A 15,873-nucleotide genomic window follows, 5' to 3' on the forward strand; every position below is an offset into this window, starting at 1 on the left:
CCCAAAAGCCTCCCAAAAGGCTTGCATTTCAAAAAGATGACTACCAGCTCCTGAGTTATGAGAATTCCTAGAGGCTGACTTAACCACAGTAGAGATTTACATACATTTGGAAAGGACCAAGAAAAAAACAAAAGCAGGGAGAGGGGGAAGTCACACCCTTTCTTTTCAACTAAAACTAAGCCTCTTAGTTTTCTTCTGGATTTGCCCGTCCAGGTGTTGTTTGCGAGGCGGGTGGTGCTCCGGTGTCCACGGTGGGCGCAGGTTGGGTTGACAGTGCGTGTGAGGCTGGTCAGTAGGCGCTGGGGGCGAGGGAGGCTCTGTGTGACGTGGAAGGCTTTTCAGAGTTGAGTGGGGTTGGAGTGCTGGGCCGGGGTGTGTTCCGTGTGGATTCTGCACCTGCGGTTGGGGATGGCGGTTAGTGGATTAGCCCCCAACCTAGTGGCGGTGAACACTGCACGAGGATATCCCAGAGAGCTAAAGCCTAATTCCACCGTGGGTTTTCCATGTTCGGGGGAGCTTCCACTGGGGAGCCCACCGCCCCAAGATCAAGACCCCAAGATCAAGACCTGAGCTGAGGTCAAGGGTCAGAGGCTTAAGGAACTGAGCCCCCCAGGGGCTCCTATTGCCGGTTTCTAGAAGTAGCTCAATTGGTAGAGCCGGTGACTCTTTTCTCAGGGTTGTGGGTTTGAGCCCCCATTTGGGTGTAAAAAATACTTTTAAAAAATGATAGACGATAGGGCGCCTGGGGGGCTCAGTGGGGTAAAGCCTCTGCCTTCGGCTCAGGTCATGATCTCAGGATCCAGGAATCGAGCCCCGCATCGGGCTCTCTGCTTGGCAGGGAGCCCGCTTCCCCCTCTCTCTCTGCCTGTCTCTCTGCCTACTTGTGATCTCTCTCTCTCTGTGTCAAATAAGTAAATAAAATCTTTTAAAAAATGATACACGATAAATAAAAGAAAGGCAACTCGAGAGGCCGCTTTCGAGGGCCTAAGGACTACAATTCCCAGGATGCCCCGCTCCCCCACCAACCGGATCTCTAATGGGAACGGAGTGGGCCGGTCAAGAGGGAGGCAGCCGGCCAATGGGTGAGCTGGAACGAATCGAAACCCAGGCTGATTGCGCCGAGGTTGGTTGGAATCTTTGGCGCCTTGGTTTTAGTGGTGGATACTTGATGGGCGGGAGCGGCGACCAATGAGAAGGCGGGGAGGGGAAGCCAGGGGCTGTGGGCGGGGAGAGGCGTTGAGTAGCAGCAGGTTCACCCAATGACGGGCGGAAGTCGCGGGAGGGGGCCGGCCGAGGCGTCGAGAGGCGGGCGGCTGTGGGCGGCGGGTGTGTGCCATGGCGGAGCCGGTGAGGAGACGGGGCCGCCGGCCTCGGGGCGGCAGTGCCGGGCGAGTTGCTCGCGGGTCCCGGGGCGGCCGGGGGCGGCGTCCTCGCGTCCCGCGACCTTCCGCCCCGCGCACGCTGGACGCGGAGTTTGTGGACTTGGTCAGCGACAGCGATGAGGAGGTCGTGGAGGTCGCGGCGGCGCGCGGCGCGCTGGACTCGGTCGAGGTCCCTCCCGCGGGGCCCTCAGGGCCGGCCGCCCGCCGGGACGACGGCGACAGCGACAGCGACAGCGACGGGGCGGACGCGCCGCCCGCCGGAGCCGCGCGGGCACCGGTCAGGCGGCGGCGGCGGCGGCTGCTGGGTCCGGGGGAGGCACCGGCCGTCCCGGTGTACTCGGGGAAGGTGCCGCGGGGCCCGGGGGCGCGGGCTGGGGCTGGGGCTGGGGCTGGGAGCCGCCGCGGTCGGGCTTCTGGGGCCGGCCTGGGCGGACGAACGGGAGGAGCCGCGGGTGGGGCCGGGGCCGGGGCCGCAGGGCTGGTGGACAGGTTTGGGGGATTTGGGGTTCCGGGAGCGGGAGTGTTGGGAGCAGCGAGCGCGGCTTCGGCGCCGGGACCCCGGATGCTTCCGAGGGGGGCCGGCCCAACCCCTCGGGTCGGGTCGGGAGATGGGGGCCCGCGGCGGAGGGTCCAGGAGGAGGAGGAGCTTGGGGACCGCAGGGTGGGGTGCGCGGGGGTCGGGGACTTCCCAGCACTTCGAGGCGGGGGCATGGCCAGCAGCCTAGTGAGCGGTGAAAGAACGAAGCTTGCGTCCTCGGAAGGTCTGGGGGAGAGGCGTGTAGTCGGAAGGGCTCTCCGCTCTGGACCTTGGGCAGGCTGGGCTCCTACCCCCCCCAGAGCCCGAGAGGACTTGGACTCGCGGGCTGGACGGAGGAAAGAGTCCGCTCGCTTTCCCTTTCTCGGGGACTGAGGCCCTTTTGTCTTTACAGGTGGAAAGCAGCCTTCATCTCATCCCAGATCACCAGTCCCTCCTGAAACTCTGTCCCCCGGAGGCCGAGGAAGGTACGCGCCGGCTTCCGGGGAGAGGAGCCTAGTGCTGGCGTCTCTGAGGAAGATTCCTGGAGTTTACAACCCTGTGGCCCATTTTCCCTGAGGCCCAGAGGACGGGGACGGGAGGGCTGACTCCTGCATCCTACCCAGAGCAAAGCTCCAGTCCCGAATCCAGATGGAGCGTAACCAGGAGGCGAAGGGAACGCTGCCAAACCGCCCTAACCCCCAGCCGATGGGCGCAAGAGTGTGCTAATCTACAGATTTCTAGGCCATCTCCAAAGATTCTGATTCTGCAATCCTGGGGGGCGGGGGAGGAGGAGCTGTTGAGAATCTGTAACATCTGGGTACATCGGCAACAGGTTCCTTGGGAACATTCTGGAGCCAGCGTGGGGTTCTTTGAATCTTATCAGGGCTGCCAGCCTTGGTCCTCCCCCAGTGAGGTGGCTTTTGCAAACCACCCAAAGGCAAATCAAGTTTGAAAAGGAAGTGATCCAGTGGGCAAATGCACACCTTGGACCAAGACGTCTACACCATGAGCAAGCATGGTAGGATGATCAGGAGCTGATTTCGGAACCAGCTGGCCTGGGTTTGAATCTCAGCTCTACCCTCTGGTAGCTAGCTGTGTGGCCTTGGGCAGGCTCCTCTCTCAGTGCTTCCGTTTTGTCGTCAGGAAGATGGGGAGAACAGTGGGTCCATGTCAAAGGATTTTGGTGAGAGTTAATCAAAGAGAATGCGTCGAGAGCCCTCTCTTGGGCTACATTGATGCTTTTGGGCGGTACCTGGAGTGTACAGGTCCAAGGGTCCCTCTGCCCTTGCCCCACATGGAGGCCTAGTAGTGCTGGGGATCTCCCAGGAGCTTGTCAGAAAGGCGGAATCTCGGGTCTCTAGCAGCTGCCACATTGATCGAGGACAGGGTGTCTCCGCCTCGGCACCGCTGACATTTGGACGGAGCCGTTCTTTGTGTGGCGCTGTCCTGGGCATTGTGGGAGGTTTGGCAGCATCCTGACCTCTACCCGCCAGAGGCCAGTATCACACGCTCCAACCCCCTCTCCCCCTCACTGTGACAACAGAAATTGTCTTGAGACATTGCCACATGTCCCCTGGGAGGAGAAATTGCCTCTAGTCGAGAACCACTGATCTCGGACTTTGTTTTGATCTTGCTTTGTTTTTGCAGTATTTATATGTATTTTTTTTTTTTTTTTTAGATTTTTATTTATTTATTTATTTGACAGAGAGAAATTACAAGTACACTGAGAGGCAGGCAGAGAGAGAGAGAAGGAAGCAGGCTCCCTGCTGAGCAGAGAGCCCGATGCGGGACTCGATCCCAGGACCCTGAGATCATGACCTGAGCCGAAGGCAGCGGCTTAACCCACTGAGCCACCCAGGCGCCCCTTTATATGTATTTTTGTGGTTAGTGATGATCCTTTGTGGGTGGCTAACAAGATGGGAAAGAGCCTCTGTGTTCTAAAATAAATCTCTAGTTTCCCATTACAAGAAATCCTAGTTACAGTGAGGGATTTAAAAAAGGTCTTCAACATTATAGAGGTATGGATGGCACGATGCGATAGTGATGCCCACATGGAGGAAATTTGAGAAATACGGGCTCAGAGGACCTGCACCTACCTCTGCTTCCTGCTCTCTCTGTGCCCCGCCACCTCCTACCCCATAGTCTTGCTCTGCCCATCCAATCAAGTACAGGAAGGACATAAGAGGAACCTTTGTTCGTTTGTTTGAAGATTTATTTATTTGAGAGAGAGAGCACACAGAGGCAGAGGGAGAAGCAGACTCCTTGCTGACCAGGGAGCCCAATGTGGAACTCAATCCCAGGATCCCCGGGATCATGACCTGAGCCGAAGGCAGACGCTTAACTAACTGAGCCACCCGGGTCCCCCAAGAGGACCATTTTTTAAAAACAATGCCAGCATCTGGTTTGAAGTTTGTTTTATCACATAACTAAGTAGTACATACACGTGTCATAAGGAGTGCATGCGCACTAGGTAAATACGTGTTTCCTAGGGTGTGTTTATTTTGTACTTGTGGGTGCAGCTGATCAAAAAAGTGAGAAGAGAGTAAGTGAACGGTGGCTTCGCTGGAGCGGGTCCCACTGGGACTGTCCACCCTCACCACACGGGCTCCTGCCTTAGAGCGCGACTCAGAGCTTCCGCTCTGCCAGACTCCGGCTCGTGCTTTTCTCGGCGGCAGGCATTCCCCTGGGACTCACGCCCTTCGAGCACTTCCCCAGCGCTACTGCGTGTGTGTGTGTGCGCGCGTGCGCCTGTTGGGGCGCCTCGGTCTCCTCCTTTCCTGGGATCTCTGAAGCCTCCGGCCTGCCTCTGCTTGGCCTCTTGCTGCCCTCCCTTCCTTGACCTCGTCCGCTTCCTTCTCTGTCCCCAGAGACGGATATGGCAGATTCCAGCAGTCCCCATGCTGAGGAGGCCCCGTGTCCAGAGTCTCCCTGGAAGAAGAAGCTCAGGAGTAAGGATGCAGAAGAGAAGACAAAGGAGGTGTTTCTGTGAGTGACACGGGGCACTGCCCGCCCCCCCTCGCCCCCCCCCCCGCCTCCTCCCCCAGCAGAAAGGGAGCCCAGGGCTGGGCTGAGGTGGGCGGGATCCTGGGGGGCTCCTGGAAGGGAAGGAGAAGGGGTGCAGGGAGCGGAGGGAGCCTGCGGGCCCAGGTGAGGAATGAGGGTCTTGGGAGGAGCGCTGGGCCCTCGGGACCGCCCCTGGGAGTGGAATGTAGCATCCTGGCTTCTGACAGGTGTGGCTCTGGGGATGGCCCTTGTGCTTCAAGCCCGGCTGCCTGTCTCCTTAACTAGCTCTGTGGTTCACGTCCCTTTTCTAGAAAATGGGGATAATGGTGGCACCTGTGTCAAAATTTTCGCGTAGATTAACACTTGGCATGTAGTAAGTTCTTGGTGTCCATTGGATGTTACCAGGTCCTCACCTGGGAAGTGACTTACCTGAAATGTTGGGCATTTAAAATCCATAAATGAACAAATGAAGGAAGGAATGAGTGTTAGGCCTTTTCCTTGCCAATATTTAGGTCATGGAAGTACAGAAACGAGGGTTCAGATCTTCCTGACGTTACCTCCCCCTGTCCACAGGATGATGTTGCTAGAAGATGCTCCCTTTTGGGTCGAGCTCTCCCGCTCTTGCTCCACAGCGGTCCATAGCTCATGAGGGGGGCTGCTGGGGTGGGGTCCCCTCCTCTTCCTCCGCCCAGCCCTCTCTTCTCTTGGCAGGGTTCAAGACACCTCTCCTTTGCCTTCACCTCTGCCACGGACCAAAAGCAGAAAGCATACGCGGGCACTCCAGAAGTTAAGGTGCCAAGGGCAGGGGCTCGCTGGGCTAGAGAAGGAGAGTCTGGCGGGGGCCGCCCCTGCCTGACCCAGAGTCCTTTCCGCACCCCAGGGAGGTGAGCAAGCGCCTCCAAGATCTCCGGTCCTGCCTGAGTCCCAAGCAGCGCCAGGACCAGGATCACCAGCACCAGGAGGACGAGGTGGTCCTGGTGGAGGGTCCCACCCTTCCGGAGAGCCCCCGACTCTTCCCGATGAAAATCCGGTGCCGGGCTGATGTGGTCAGACTGCCCGTCAGAATGGCAAGTGTCTGGAGGGCCTGTGGGAGAAGGTTCCCCCGAGCTGTAGGTGGAGCGAGCGCGGTGGGTGGGCACGGGGGGACAGTGTCCCCTCCAGGCCCCCCAGGCCCGTGCCTTCGCTTCGCTCTTCCCTTTATCCCGGGGGTCTTTTCCTCACCCTCCCTTCTCCGGCAGGCCGCCCACCCATCCTTCAGTGCTCCAAGCATCCCGAGAGGCTTGGCTGCTAGCCCCCCCCTCCCTTCCCTCGGACCCCGTGCTCCCCATGAGCACTTGCTTCGATGGCAGCCTTCCCCACACGGGTGTCACTCATTCATTCGGAGCTCCCCCTGCTCCCCGGTGAGAGGACCGTGTTTGTAGCGATGAGCCCGGTGCCGGAACAACGGTGGTCACAGAAGCGACCATTGGTTGAGCCATAACCACGCTTCGGAAGCAGCTAAACCAGACGGCACAAACACGCAGCCCGTGGCTTTAGAAGCGCATCTTTGTTCGGCCGCCCTGCAGATGTAGAAGGCCTTTATTTATTTGTTATGAAAGATTTTATTACTTGGGAGGGAGAGAGAGTGCGTGTGCTGTTGTATGGGCCAGGGGAGGGGCAGGAGGAGAAGCAGATCCTCAGAGAGCAGGGAGCCCAATCCCAGAACCCCGGATGGATCATGACCCGAGCTGAAGGCAGACCCCCTCACTGACTGAGCCACCCGGGCACCCCTGCAGAATGCTTTTAAAAAGAGCTCATTGCCACCGCTTGCACCATGAGTGGTTTCCTGGCTTTTCTTACCGAGGCAGACGTAGCCGCCCCGGGCTGCGAGAGCTGGGGACCTGTCCAGAGCGGTCCGTCGCAGGGGCGCACGAGGTCCGCTTTGCTGTGGTCTGCGCCATTGTCCTTTTCCCTTCTCCAGCCCCATACAGACACGGCTTTATCCTGTGCTTCTCCAGGGAAGTCTGTGGCGCTCGCCGCTGAGGAGCTCAGCCAGTAGCAAGGGCCAGGGACATGTCGGAGTGGGGGGTGCGGCAGGGCATGTCAGGAGGTGGCCTCCTCTGCTTCTTGTCCCCTCCCCAGTCGGAGCCCCTACAGCGTGTGGTGGACCACATGGCCACCCGTCTCGGGGTGTCCCCAAGCAGGATCCTCTTGCTCTTTGGAGAGACAGAGCTGTCCCCTACTGCTACTCCCAGGACACTAAAGCTCGGAGTGGCTGACATCATTGGTGAGAGGAAAGCGGGCAGGTGGAGCCTGGAGGAGGCCTTCGCCGCAGGGAGGGGATGCAGCTGGCCGGGCTTCCAGGCCCCGCTCAGGCCTGGCTTCCTGATCCTCCTCCCCGCAGACTGCGTGGTGCTAGCAAGTTCGCCCGAGACCTCACAGATGTCCCAAGTGCTCCAGCTGCGGGTGCAGGGAAAGGAGAAACACCAGACGCTGGAAGTCGCGCTGTCTCCGGTGAGTGGGAGGCCTGGCTGTGCGTGCCTCTCCCCGGCCCTCTGTCCTCCTGTCCCTCCCATCAGTTAACACAGGGGGCTTCCCTCTGGGGTCCCGCCCATCCTGGAGCCTGGCAAAAAGCCCGCTGTTCAGCTTCTCTCCCCCACTGTGCCAGGAACCTTTGCTCTGGTCTCCTGACTCCTCCTGCGTAAAACGGAAAGGCCCCTTGTGACCGTGAAACCCGTCAGAGTAACTGCCAGGCTTCTAAGCGACAGTCCCCATGCTAGAGAGAATCCACGGTCAGGGCCTTGGTGAGTTGCATAGCCAAGTTAGATGGAAACTGCTGTTGTTACCTGCCTTTAGCTAGCAGGGACGCGTGTCCTGAGAAGGGGGGCGACTTGTAGTGTTGGTTTCCTAGGCTTGTGTCACAGAATGTCCCAGGCTAGGTGGCTTACCCAAATGTATTCTCTTGGCCTGGAGAGCTGGAGTCAGACACCGAGGTGTCGCAGGCCCACACTCCCCCAGAGACCCCAGGCAGAACCCTTCCTGGTTTCTGGGGGTGGCCTGCCGCTGAATCACCCTGGTCTCTGCCTCTGTGGTCACGTAGTGTGGTCCCTGTGTGTCTCTGCGCGTGCGTCTTCTTGCAAGGACATCAGTCGCTGGGGCCCGCCCTCACCGAGTGTGTGCCTCCCTTTCACCCGGTTACATCTGCAAAGACCCTGTTTCCAAATAAGGTCCCTCTCGCACTCACCGGGGCTTGGGACCACAGAGGATCTGTAACACTTGCCCAGGGTCAGGCATCAGTAGAGTGGGAGAGCCTGGTCTCCAGCTCAGATCGTCCTCACTCCGTGTTGTGGTCTGGGCTGGCTGCGTCGGGAGACAGATGCCGCACTGGGATGTGAGGAACTGGGGGCTTGCAGAACCTGCCTGACCCAGAGCCCACATCCTGAGCCTTGGGCTCCGTGGCCCAGTCCCCTAGAGAGGAGCCCAGCTGTGCTGGCTTCTTTGTCCACTCGCCTTCCCCTTGTGGTCTCCCTGTCCCGAGTCCTCTGTCCGACTCTACAAGTTCTCAGCCCCTCCGTTCAAATTCTTTTTTTTAAATAAGATTTTATTGTATTTAAAAAAAAATTTTTTTTAAGATTTTATTTATTTGTTTTGACAGAGAGAGATCACAAGTAGGCAGAGAAGCAGGCAGAGAGGGGGAAGCAGGCTCCCCACCGAGCAGAGAGCCCGATGAGGGGCTCGATCCCAGACCCTGAGATCATGACCTGAGCCCAAGGCAGAGGTTCAACCCACTGAGCCACCCAAGCGCCCCTAAAAATTAAAAAAAAAAAAGATTTGTTTATTTGATACAGAGAGGGGCAGGGTTGGGGGAGAGGGACACGGACAAGCCGACTCCGCGCCAAGGATGGAGCCTGATACGGGGCTCGATCCTACGACCTGGGCCGAGACCCAGGAGTCAGACACTTAACCTACTGACCCACCCAGGCGCCCCCTTAAGCTTTGTTATTGTTTTTTAAAGATTTTATTTATTTATTTGACAGAGATCACAAGTAGGCAGAGAGGCAGGCAGAGAGAGAGGAATCAGGGTCCCTGCTGAGCCAAGAGCCCGAGTGGGGCTCGATCCCAGGACCTTGAGATCATGACCCGAGCCGAAGGCAGAGGCTTAACCCACTGAGCCACCCAGGCACCCCTTAAGCTTTGTTTTTAAGTAATCTCTACACCCAGTGTAAGCTCAAACTCACGACCCCAAGATCAGGAGTCGCGTGCTCTCCCGACAGCCCGCTAGGTGCCGCCCCCTCTTTTCAAGTTATTAACCTTCATTTTTTCCCTCTCTGTCCAGGACTCTCCTCTCAAGAACCTCATGTCCCGGTACGAGGAGGCCATGGGACTCTCAGGCCACAAGCTCTCCTTCTTCTTTGATGGGACAAAGCTTTCAGGCAAGGAGTTGCCTGCTGATCTGGGTATGGAATCCGGGGACCTCATCGAGGTCTGGGGCTGAAAGCCCCCCTCCCTATTTGGAGGCCCTACCTGGACTTGGGGAGAACAGCTGCCCCTTTTGGCCCTATATGGGTTTATCCTTAAGCTGATGCGAAATTGAGCAGTGCCCTTCCCCCTCCATTGACCCCGGTTTCAAGCCTGCAGTTCCCTGGTTAGCTAAGTGGTGGTTGTTGCCACCCTGGGGGAACTGTGACTCCATCTGCGTGGTCTTTTGCATTGGCAGCCCCCGGGACCCAGAGAATGTGTTCCTCACCCCCAGCCTTTCCTTTCTCAAAACGTCTGTTGTACGAAACCGCTCCATTTTAGAGCAAGTGGGGGTGCGGGGGTGCGGATTCCAGGCCTGGGATTTCTGCCTGCCTGAGACCCACAGCGGCCCTCAGCGGGTTCGGGTGAAGCTGGCTCGAGGCACACGCGTGCTCCGTGGGGGACTGAGCCGGCTCACACAGACCGTCACACAAGCAGGGCGGATGGCGGGTCACCCTTCTCTACGACAGTGTGGATTCTCAGCCTCGAATGTCTTCCTCGCCCCGGCACCCCTGAGAGCCAGACTTCCTGACGCACACGCGTTGTTAAAGGCACAATAGAGCACATCCGAGCTTTTCTGTGTGGCTGTCGGGGTGCTCATCCACGAAAGGCTTCTCCGGGCGTGGGGCGCGGTCTTCCCTGTTTTCCTGTCGCGCCGAGCGCCCGTTGCACTTTGAACATGAATGTATCCTTGTCAGATGTGCTGTCACGTGGGGGGATATACTTCTGCGACACGTGGTCTCACTCTGCTGCAGACCTTGGGCTGTTTCTTCTCTTGTTCAACACATGTCGCTCCTCCGTGCGCTTCGGTGCTGGGACCGCTCCGCAGAGTCCCACACGTTCTTCAAGGGGCAGAGAGCTGGGTGCCTCCAGCTCCCGGGCTCGTGAACAAAGCCACGATGACATCTTCCGTGGGTCCCTTCCATGCTTGCTTGGAACGTTCTCCAGCATAGCCGCCGGGCACGGGAGGACAAGTCAGACTGGTGAATTTCCTATGGTTCTACCGAAGTTTTCTTCCTGTTGGTCATTGAGCGTCCCCTGGGGGGTCCCCACCAGGACTTGTTGCCGTCCTGCTTTCTCGTTGTTGCCAGTCTGGTGGGTGGAAGGTCGTGGCGTGTTTCAGTGTCCATTCATCTGATCGCCAGTTACTGGGGAGGATTTCTTCCCCTTTGGGGATCGCTTTCTGTGCACTGCCCTGATGGGTGCAAATAGCGCTCAGGACGGCACTCGTGTCTGGTTATTTAGGGGGTGCCCTTCACCAGGCAGAAACACTCCATTTTAATGTAGGAGTGGGAACTGTTTTGTGCTCTCATTTGTTGCTTTTTGTTTTCTTATTTAAAAGTAGTTTAGATGGTTTATGTTTCCTGCCGTGAGCTTGTCAGCTTGTCCTTTAACCTTTAGGCCGCGAGCTAGGGCTGAAGTCCAGTCAGTAAAGCCCAGTGTGCACGTTGGCTGGCATTGTCTCCTGCATGATGAGCCAGGGGTTCTCCTTGGTCGATTCCGGGCTGCACTAGTTGCTGAATATTGAGTGGTACTTTTAAACCGTTTGGTTTCACCTTCACATGTGAGATCCAAGTTTTGTTTTCACCCCAAAATGAGCCAGTCTTCTCAAGTGCTGTCTACTAATAAAGCCATCAATAGTCCACTGATACGTGGTATAATTTTGGCAAAAGTATGTCACTTTCTAAAACCTTTCGTTGGAATACAACATTCCTTTGACCTTATAATATGAGAAAAACAGAAAGAAGCCTGTATGACATTTAAATAATCCACAATATGGTATAACTTTCATGTTTTTTTTTTCAGGATCTTTTATATCCATTAATGTTTGGACACATTAAAAATGTGTATTCAGTCTTAGCCAATAAACGGGAGTATACTCCCCTTGTGTCTACTTGAGGATTTCTGTCTTTGTGGCCCTCGTGGGACCCCTGCTGTGGCCCCACTGACTGAGACCATAAGTTGTCCCCTTGCCTCCATGCCTCCTCCTTCCAGAGTCACGGGACCCCCGGTGAGAACAGCTCCTGGCAGTCTGTGTCGTGGCCGGGTGCCAAATTGGCCTCGTGGGTAGAAGTCGGGGAGGGATGCGCCTCACAGGGTGTTTCCAAAAGTGGCCAAGCGCGAACCCCTCTCCTTTGGTTTCTTCCTGCTGCTGACAGGAGGTGATCTTGGGAAAGGAAGCCACGTGGGACAGGACAAGGAGAGAAGGAGCCCAGGTCCCACCAGCCCCGCACTGCTGACCTCCAGGCTTTCACGGGAAGGGGACATTCCATCTTGTGTAAAATCAGTGCTCTTTGAGGATTTCTAGCCCCAGGCTGTGTCTATTGCAAGCCATATTGTAGAGACCCCACAGTTTGCTCAGGTTTCTATCCAGGAGTGGAATCGCCAGTCACTGACTGCTTGCCCCTGTCTGCTCTTTCTTCGGTACCTGCCAGATTGCTGACCAAAGTGACTGGACCTCCAGTGCTAGAAGATTCCAGTTTCTTCTTCCCCAGCACTTAGGCTCAGGAGGAGATGAGAAATACAACTCATTTTATTTATTTTTTTAATATTATTATTTTAAAAATTTAAAATTTAAATTTAAAAAAAATTATAAAAAAAAAGATTTTATATATTTATTTGTCAGAGAGAGAGGCAGCATAAGCAGGCAGAGGCAGAGAGCGAAGCAGGCTCCCCGCTGAGCAAGGAGCCCTATGTGGGACTTGATCCTGGGACCTTGGGATCGTGACCTGAGCCAAAGGCAGCTGCTTAACTGATTGAGCCACACAAGCGTCCCTATTTTTTATTTTTTAATGATTTTATTTATTTATTTGGCAGAGAGAGCAAGAGAGCACAAGCAGGGGGAGAGGGACAGGGAGAAGCAGGCTCCTGGCTGAGTAGGGAACCCAATCCAGAACTTGATACCAGGACCCTGGGATCATGACTTGAGCCGAAGGCAGGCGCTTAACCGACTGAGCCACCCAGGCACCCCTAGAAACCACTCATTTTATTTTTATTTATTTATTTTAAAAGATTTTATTTATTAAATAGAGATCACAAGCAGGCAGAGAGGCAGGCAGAGAGAGAGGAGGAAGCAGGCTCCCCGCTGAGCAGAGAGTCCGATGTGGGGCTCGATCCCAGGACCCTGAGATCATGTCCTGAGCTTAAGGCAGAGGCTTTAACCCACTGAGCCACTCAGGCGCCCTGAGACCACTCATTGTGAAAGAATTTGTGTGTCTTCTATGATGAGAAAATTATTCATCCTTTTGATCAAAGGATCACTTGGCAGGTGGTCTTTTTTATTTCGTTTTTAATTTTTATTTATTTTTAAAGATTTTATTATTTGAGAGAGAGTGCACAAGCTGGGGTCAGGGTTGCAGACAGAGGGAGAAGGAGAAGCAGACTTCTCACTGAGCAGGGAGCCTGATCCAGAGATTATGACCTGAGCCAAAAGCAGACACTTAGCCAACTGGGCCACCCGGGCGCCCTTCCAAAGAGTTTATTTTTAAGTCTTCTCTACACGCAATGTGGGGCTTGAATTCACAGCCCAAGATCAAGAGTCGCATGCTCCATGGACTGAGCCAGCCAGGAGCCTCACTGGGTGGTCTTTTTAAACTCTCCTGAAAACAAAACAAAACAGAGCAAACAAACAAATCTCTCCTAATTAGAAACAAACTTTCAAAGCTAGAGTGGGCACACTCGGTGCCATATCACCAACCTCGGTACTTTTCATGATCTCATTCATCCTTCAAGCGCCTGCAAGGTCGGTGGTGGTATTACTCCCATTCCCCAGAAGAGAAAAGGAAGTTCAGAGCAGTGAAGCCGCCCCAGACCTCACTGGCACCCAATGCAGAGCCAGATGGAAGACCGGGTGCGCCTGACCTATGATGAGAGCAGCGCTTCTCATACTTGAACCCTTGAGCCCGGGAGCTTGTGAAATGCACACGTGTGGTTAGCATTAAGCCATGGGGCCCGAGACGCTGCATTTCCAACGAGCTCCCAGGTGTTGCGATCAGGTCGCTGACCACAAGGTGCAGTTGTTTTTTCCCGATAGCTTCACAGCTTCCCGTCTCCCGACCCTTGTCATTCCTTCTGTGAGGTCCCCCCGTGGCACTGGTCATGTTCTCTTGTGTGCGTCCCAGCTCAGCCCGGGACCAGGGGCTGGCTTAGCACACTCTTCCATGCATTGGTCTCTGCCTCCCCTGCTAGACTGTAAGCTCCTTGGAAACAAATACTGTGATCTTGTTCTCCAGAATCCCCAGCTTGGTGTCAGATGCCTCTTAACCCCCATATCTGCCCCATCGCCCACCCAACTCAGCTGCCCCAGATGAGCGGCTCCCTTCCCCCTCTCCATCCCACCCTGGAGCAAGCTGCTGCCCGCAGCCTAGTCCAGTGCCTGACAGGTCAGGTCATCCAAGTACAGTGCACCCAAAGGGATCTTCTCAAATGCAAGTCTGAGTTTATTTTTATTTTTTAAAGATTTATTTATTTGAGAGAGAGAGAGTGTGTGTGTCTGAGCGGCGGGGGGGGGGGGGGGGGGTAGGAGCAGAGGGAGAAGAAGACCCCCTGCTGGCCAGGAGGCTGCGGTGGGGCTTATCCTAGGACCCTGAGATCATGACTCGGGCAGAGGCAGACCCTTAACAACTGAGCCACCCAGGTGCTGCCCATATTTCTTTTTTATCTTTTTATTTTTTTTTGTTTTTAAGATTTTATTTTTATTTGCGAGAGAAGAAACACAAGCAGGGGGAGAGGGAGAAGCAGGCTTCTCCATGAACAGGAACCCTGATGCCGGGCTTGATTCCAGGGCCCTGGCAAGACCTGAGCCCAAGGCAGATGCTTAACGACTGAGCCACAACTTTGCAAATATTTTCTCAGACTGTAGCTTGTGTTTTCTTTTTCACAGGTGCTATTTTACATGTGTATGGACATCCGTCTCCAGATAAGCCTCCTGAGGGTAGGGACTAAATCTGCTTTGCCTGACACCTGGCATAATGCCAGTCACATAGTAGATGCTCAGTAATCTTTTGTTGAGGAAATTCAGGGACTAGACTGTGATCTGAAGTTCTCGGCCTCCTTCCCTTAGACCCTCGGGGAAGGCCAGGCTCAAGTTTATCAAACATGAAATATCTTCTGGGGTGATGCCAATGAGGGGGTATTCATGACTTAAATGGCTTCTGATAAGACCTCTTGGGGACCCCATGCTCTCCCCATGCGACTCAGTAATTTCAGTAGAAGGGTTTAGAAATCTGCTTGGAAGAGAGGTCTTTTGGGCACCTGGGTGGCTCAGTCAAACGTCTGCTTTCAGCTCAGGTCATGATCCCAGGGTCCTGGAATCATGTCGTACATGGGACACCCTGGTGGTGGGGAACCTGCTTCTCCTGCTATCCCCCACCCCCGTCGCTCGTGCTGGGTAGCTCTCTTTCAAATAAATAAAAAATTTTTAAAGATTTTATTTATTTGACAGACAGAGATCACAAGTAGGCAGAGAGGCAGGCAGAGAGAGAGGAGGAAGCAGGCTCCCTGAGGAGCAGAGAGCGCGATGCGGGGCTCGATCCGAGGACCCTGGGATCATGACCTGAGCGGAAGGCAGAGGCTTTAACCCACTGAGCCACCCAGGCGCCCCTCAAATAAATAAATTTTTTAAGTGAAATTATTTTTCTTTTTAAAGACTATTTATTTATTTGACAGAAAGAGAGAGATCACAAGTAGGCAGAGAGGCTGGCAGAGTGAGAGACGGGGAAGCAGGCTAAGCAGAGAGCCCCGTTCGGGGTTGATCCCAGCACTCCGAGGTCATGAATCGAGGCGAAGGCAGAGGTTTAACCCACTGAGCCACCCAGGAGCCCCTCAAATAAATAAAATCCTTTAAAAAAGTCTCTTAAAAAAATCTTTTTGAAAAAGGATTTTGCTTATTTACTTGAGGGGGCGAGAGCACAGGCAGGGGGAGCAGAAAAGGGAGAGGGAGAAGCAGGCTTCTCCGCAGAGCAGGGAGCCCCATGGCGGGGCTCGATCCCAGGACCCCGGGATCACGACCGGAGCCGAAGGCAGAGGCTTTAACCCGCTGAGCCCCCCGGGCGCCCCGGAAGCGTATTCATCGCAGCTGGAGTGTACGGTTCCGACTGTAGCTTGGAGACCGGAGCTGGGGGGCACTCAAGGACCACCCCAAGCTATTCTTTGGTGCCAGGGCTCGCGTCTGGGGTCTCGGAGTCTACACCCGCAGCCAGGAGAATCCCGGAGGAGACCCCCAGAGGGCGCCAGGGCTTCGGTCTCGGCTGGAGGTGAGGCGCACCGCAGGGTCCGGGAGCCTTCCGCGTCCCCGGGGAAGCTCGGTGGCGCGCGGTCAGCTCGGGGGGCCGGCCGCACAGGGACGGGGCCGGCCGCACAGGGACGGGGCCGGCCGCACAGGGACGGGGCCGGCCGCACAGGGACGGGGCCGGTCGCACGGGACGGGGCCGGCCGCACAGGGACGGGGCCGGCCGCACAGGGACGGGGCCGGCC

At 55.8% G+C, this 15,873-nt stretch overlaps 1 protein-coding gene across 1 annotated transcript; it reads left to right on the forward strand.

Moving 5' to 3' along the window:
* Positions 1–1,297: 1,297 nt before the first annotated feature.
* On the forward strand, positions 1,298–11,293 carry NFATC2IP (nuclear factor of activated T cells 2 interacting protein). The gene is made up of 8 exons (XM_059415057.1): positions 1,298–1,728; positions 2,312–2,384; positions 4,767–4,884; positions 5,614–5,694; positions 5,783–5,969; positions 7,024–7,168; positions 7,286–7,395; positions 9,218–11,293. Exons 1-8 carry the CDS (start codon positions 1,336–1,338, stop codon positions 9,374–9,376), a joined length of 1,266 nt encoding a protein of 421 aa, XP_059271040.1. The 5' UTR covers positions 1,298–1,335; the 3' UTR covers positions 9,377–11,293.
* Positions 11,294–15,873: the final 4,580 nt, after the last annotated feature.

Source organism: Mustela nigripes, chromosome 11 (genome assembly GCF_022355385.1).
Source record: "Mustela nigripes isolate SB6536 chromosome 11, MUSNIG.SB6536, whole genome shotgun sequence".
Classification (NCBI taxonomy): domain Eukaryota; kingdom Metazoa; phylum Chordata; class Mammalia; order Carnivora; family Mustelidae; genus Mustela; species Mustela nigripes.

Bases quoted from the DNA above. Each gene is read 5' to 3' on its own strand.
- NFATC2IP (XM_059415057.1), top strand. From the start codon at position 1,336: ATGGCGGAGCCGGTGAGGAGACGGGGCCGCCGGCCTCGGGGCGGCAGT. The intron at 1,729-2,311 runs GTGCCGCGGGGC...TTGTCTTTACAG, and splicing joins TCCCGGTGTACTCGGGGAAG to GTGGAAAGCAGCCTTCATCT. The intron at 5,695-5,782 runs GTGCCAAGGGCA...TCCGCACCCCAG, and splicing joins CGGGCACTCCAGAAGTTAAG to GGAGGTGAGCAAGCGCCTCC.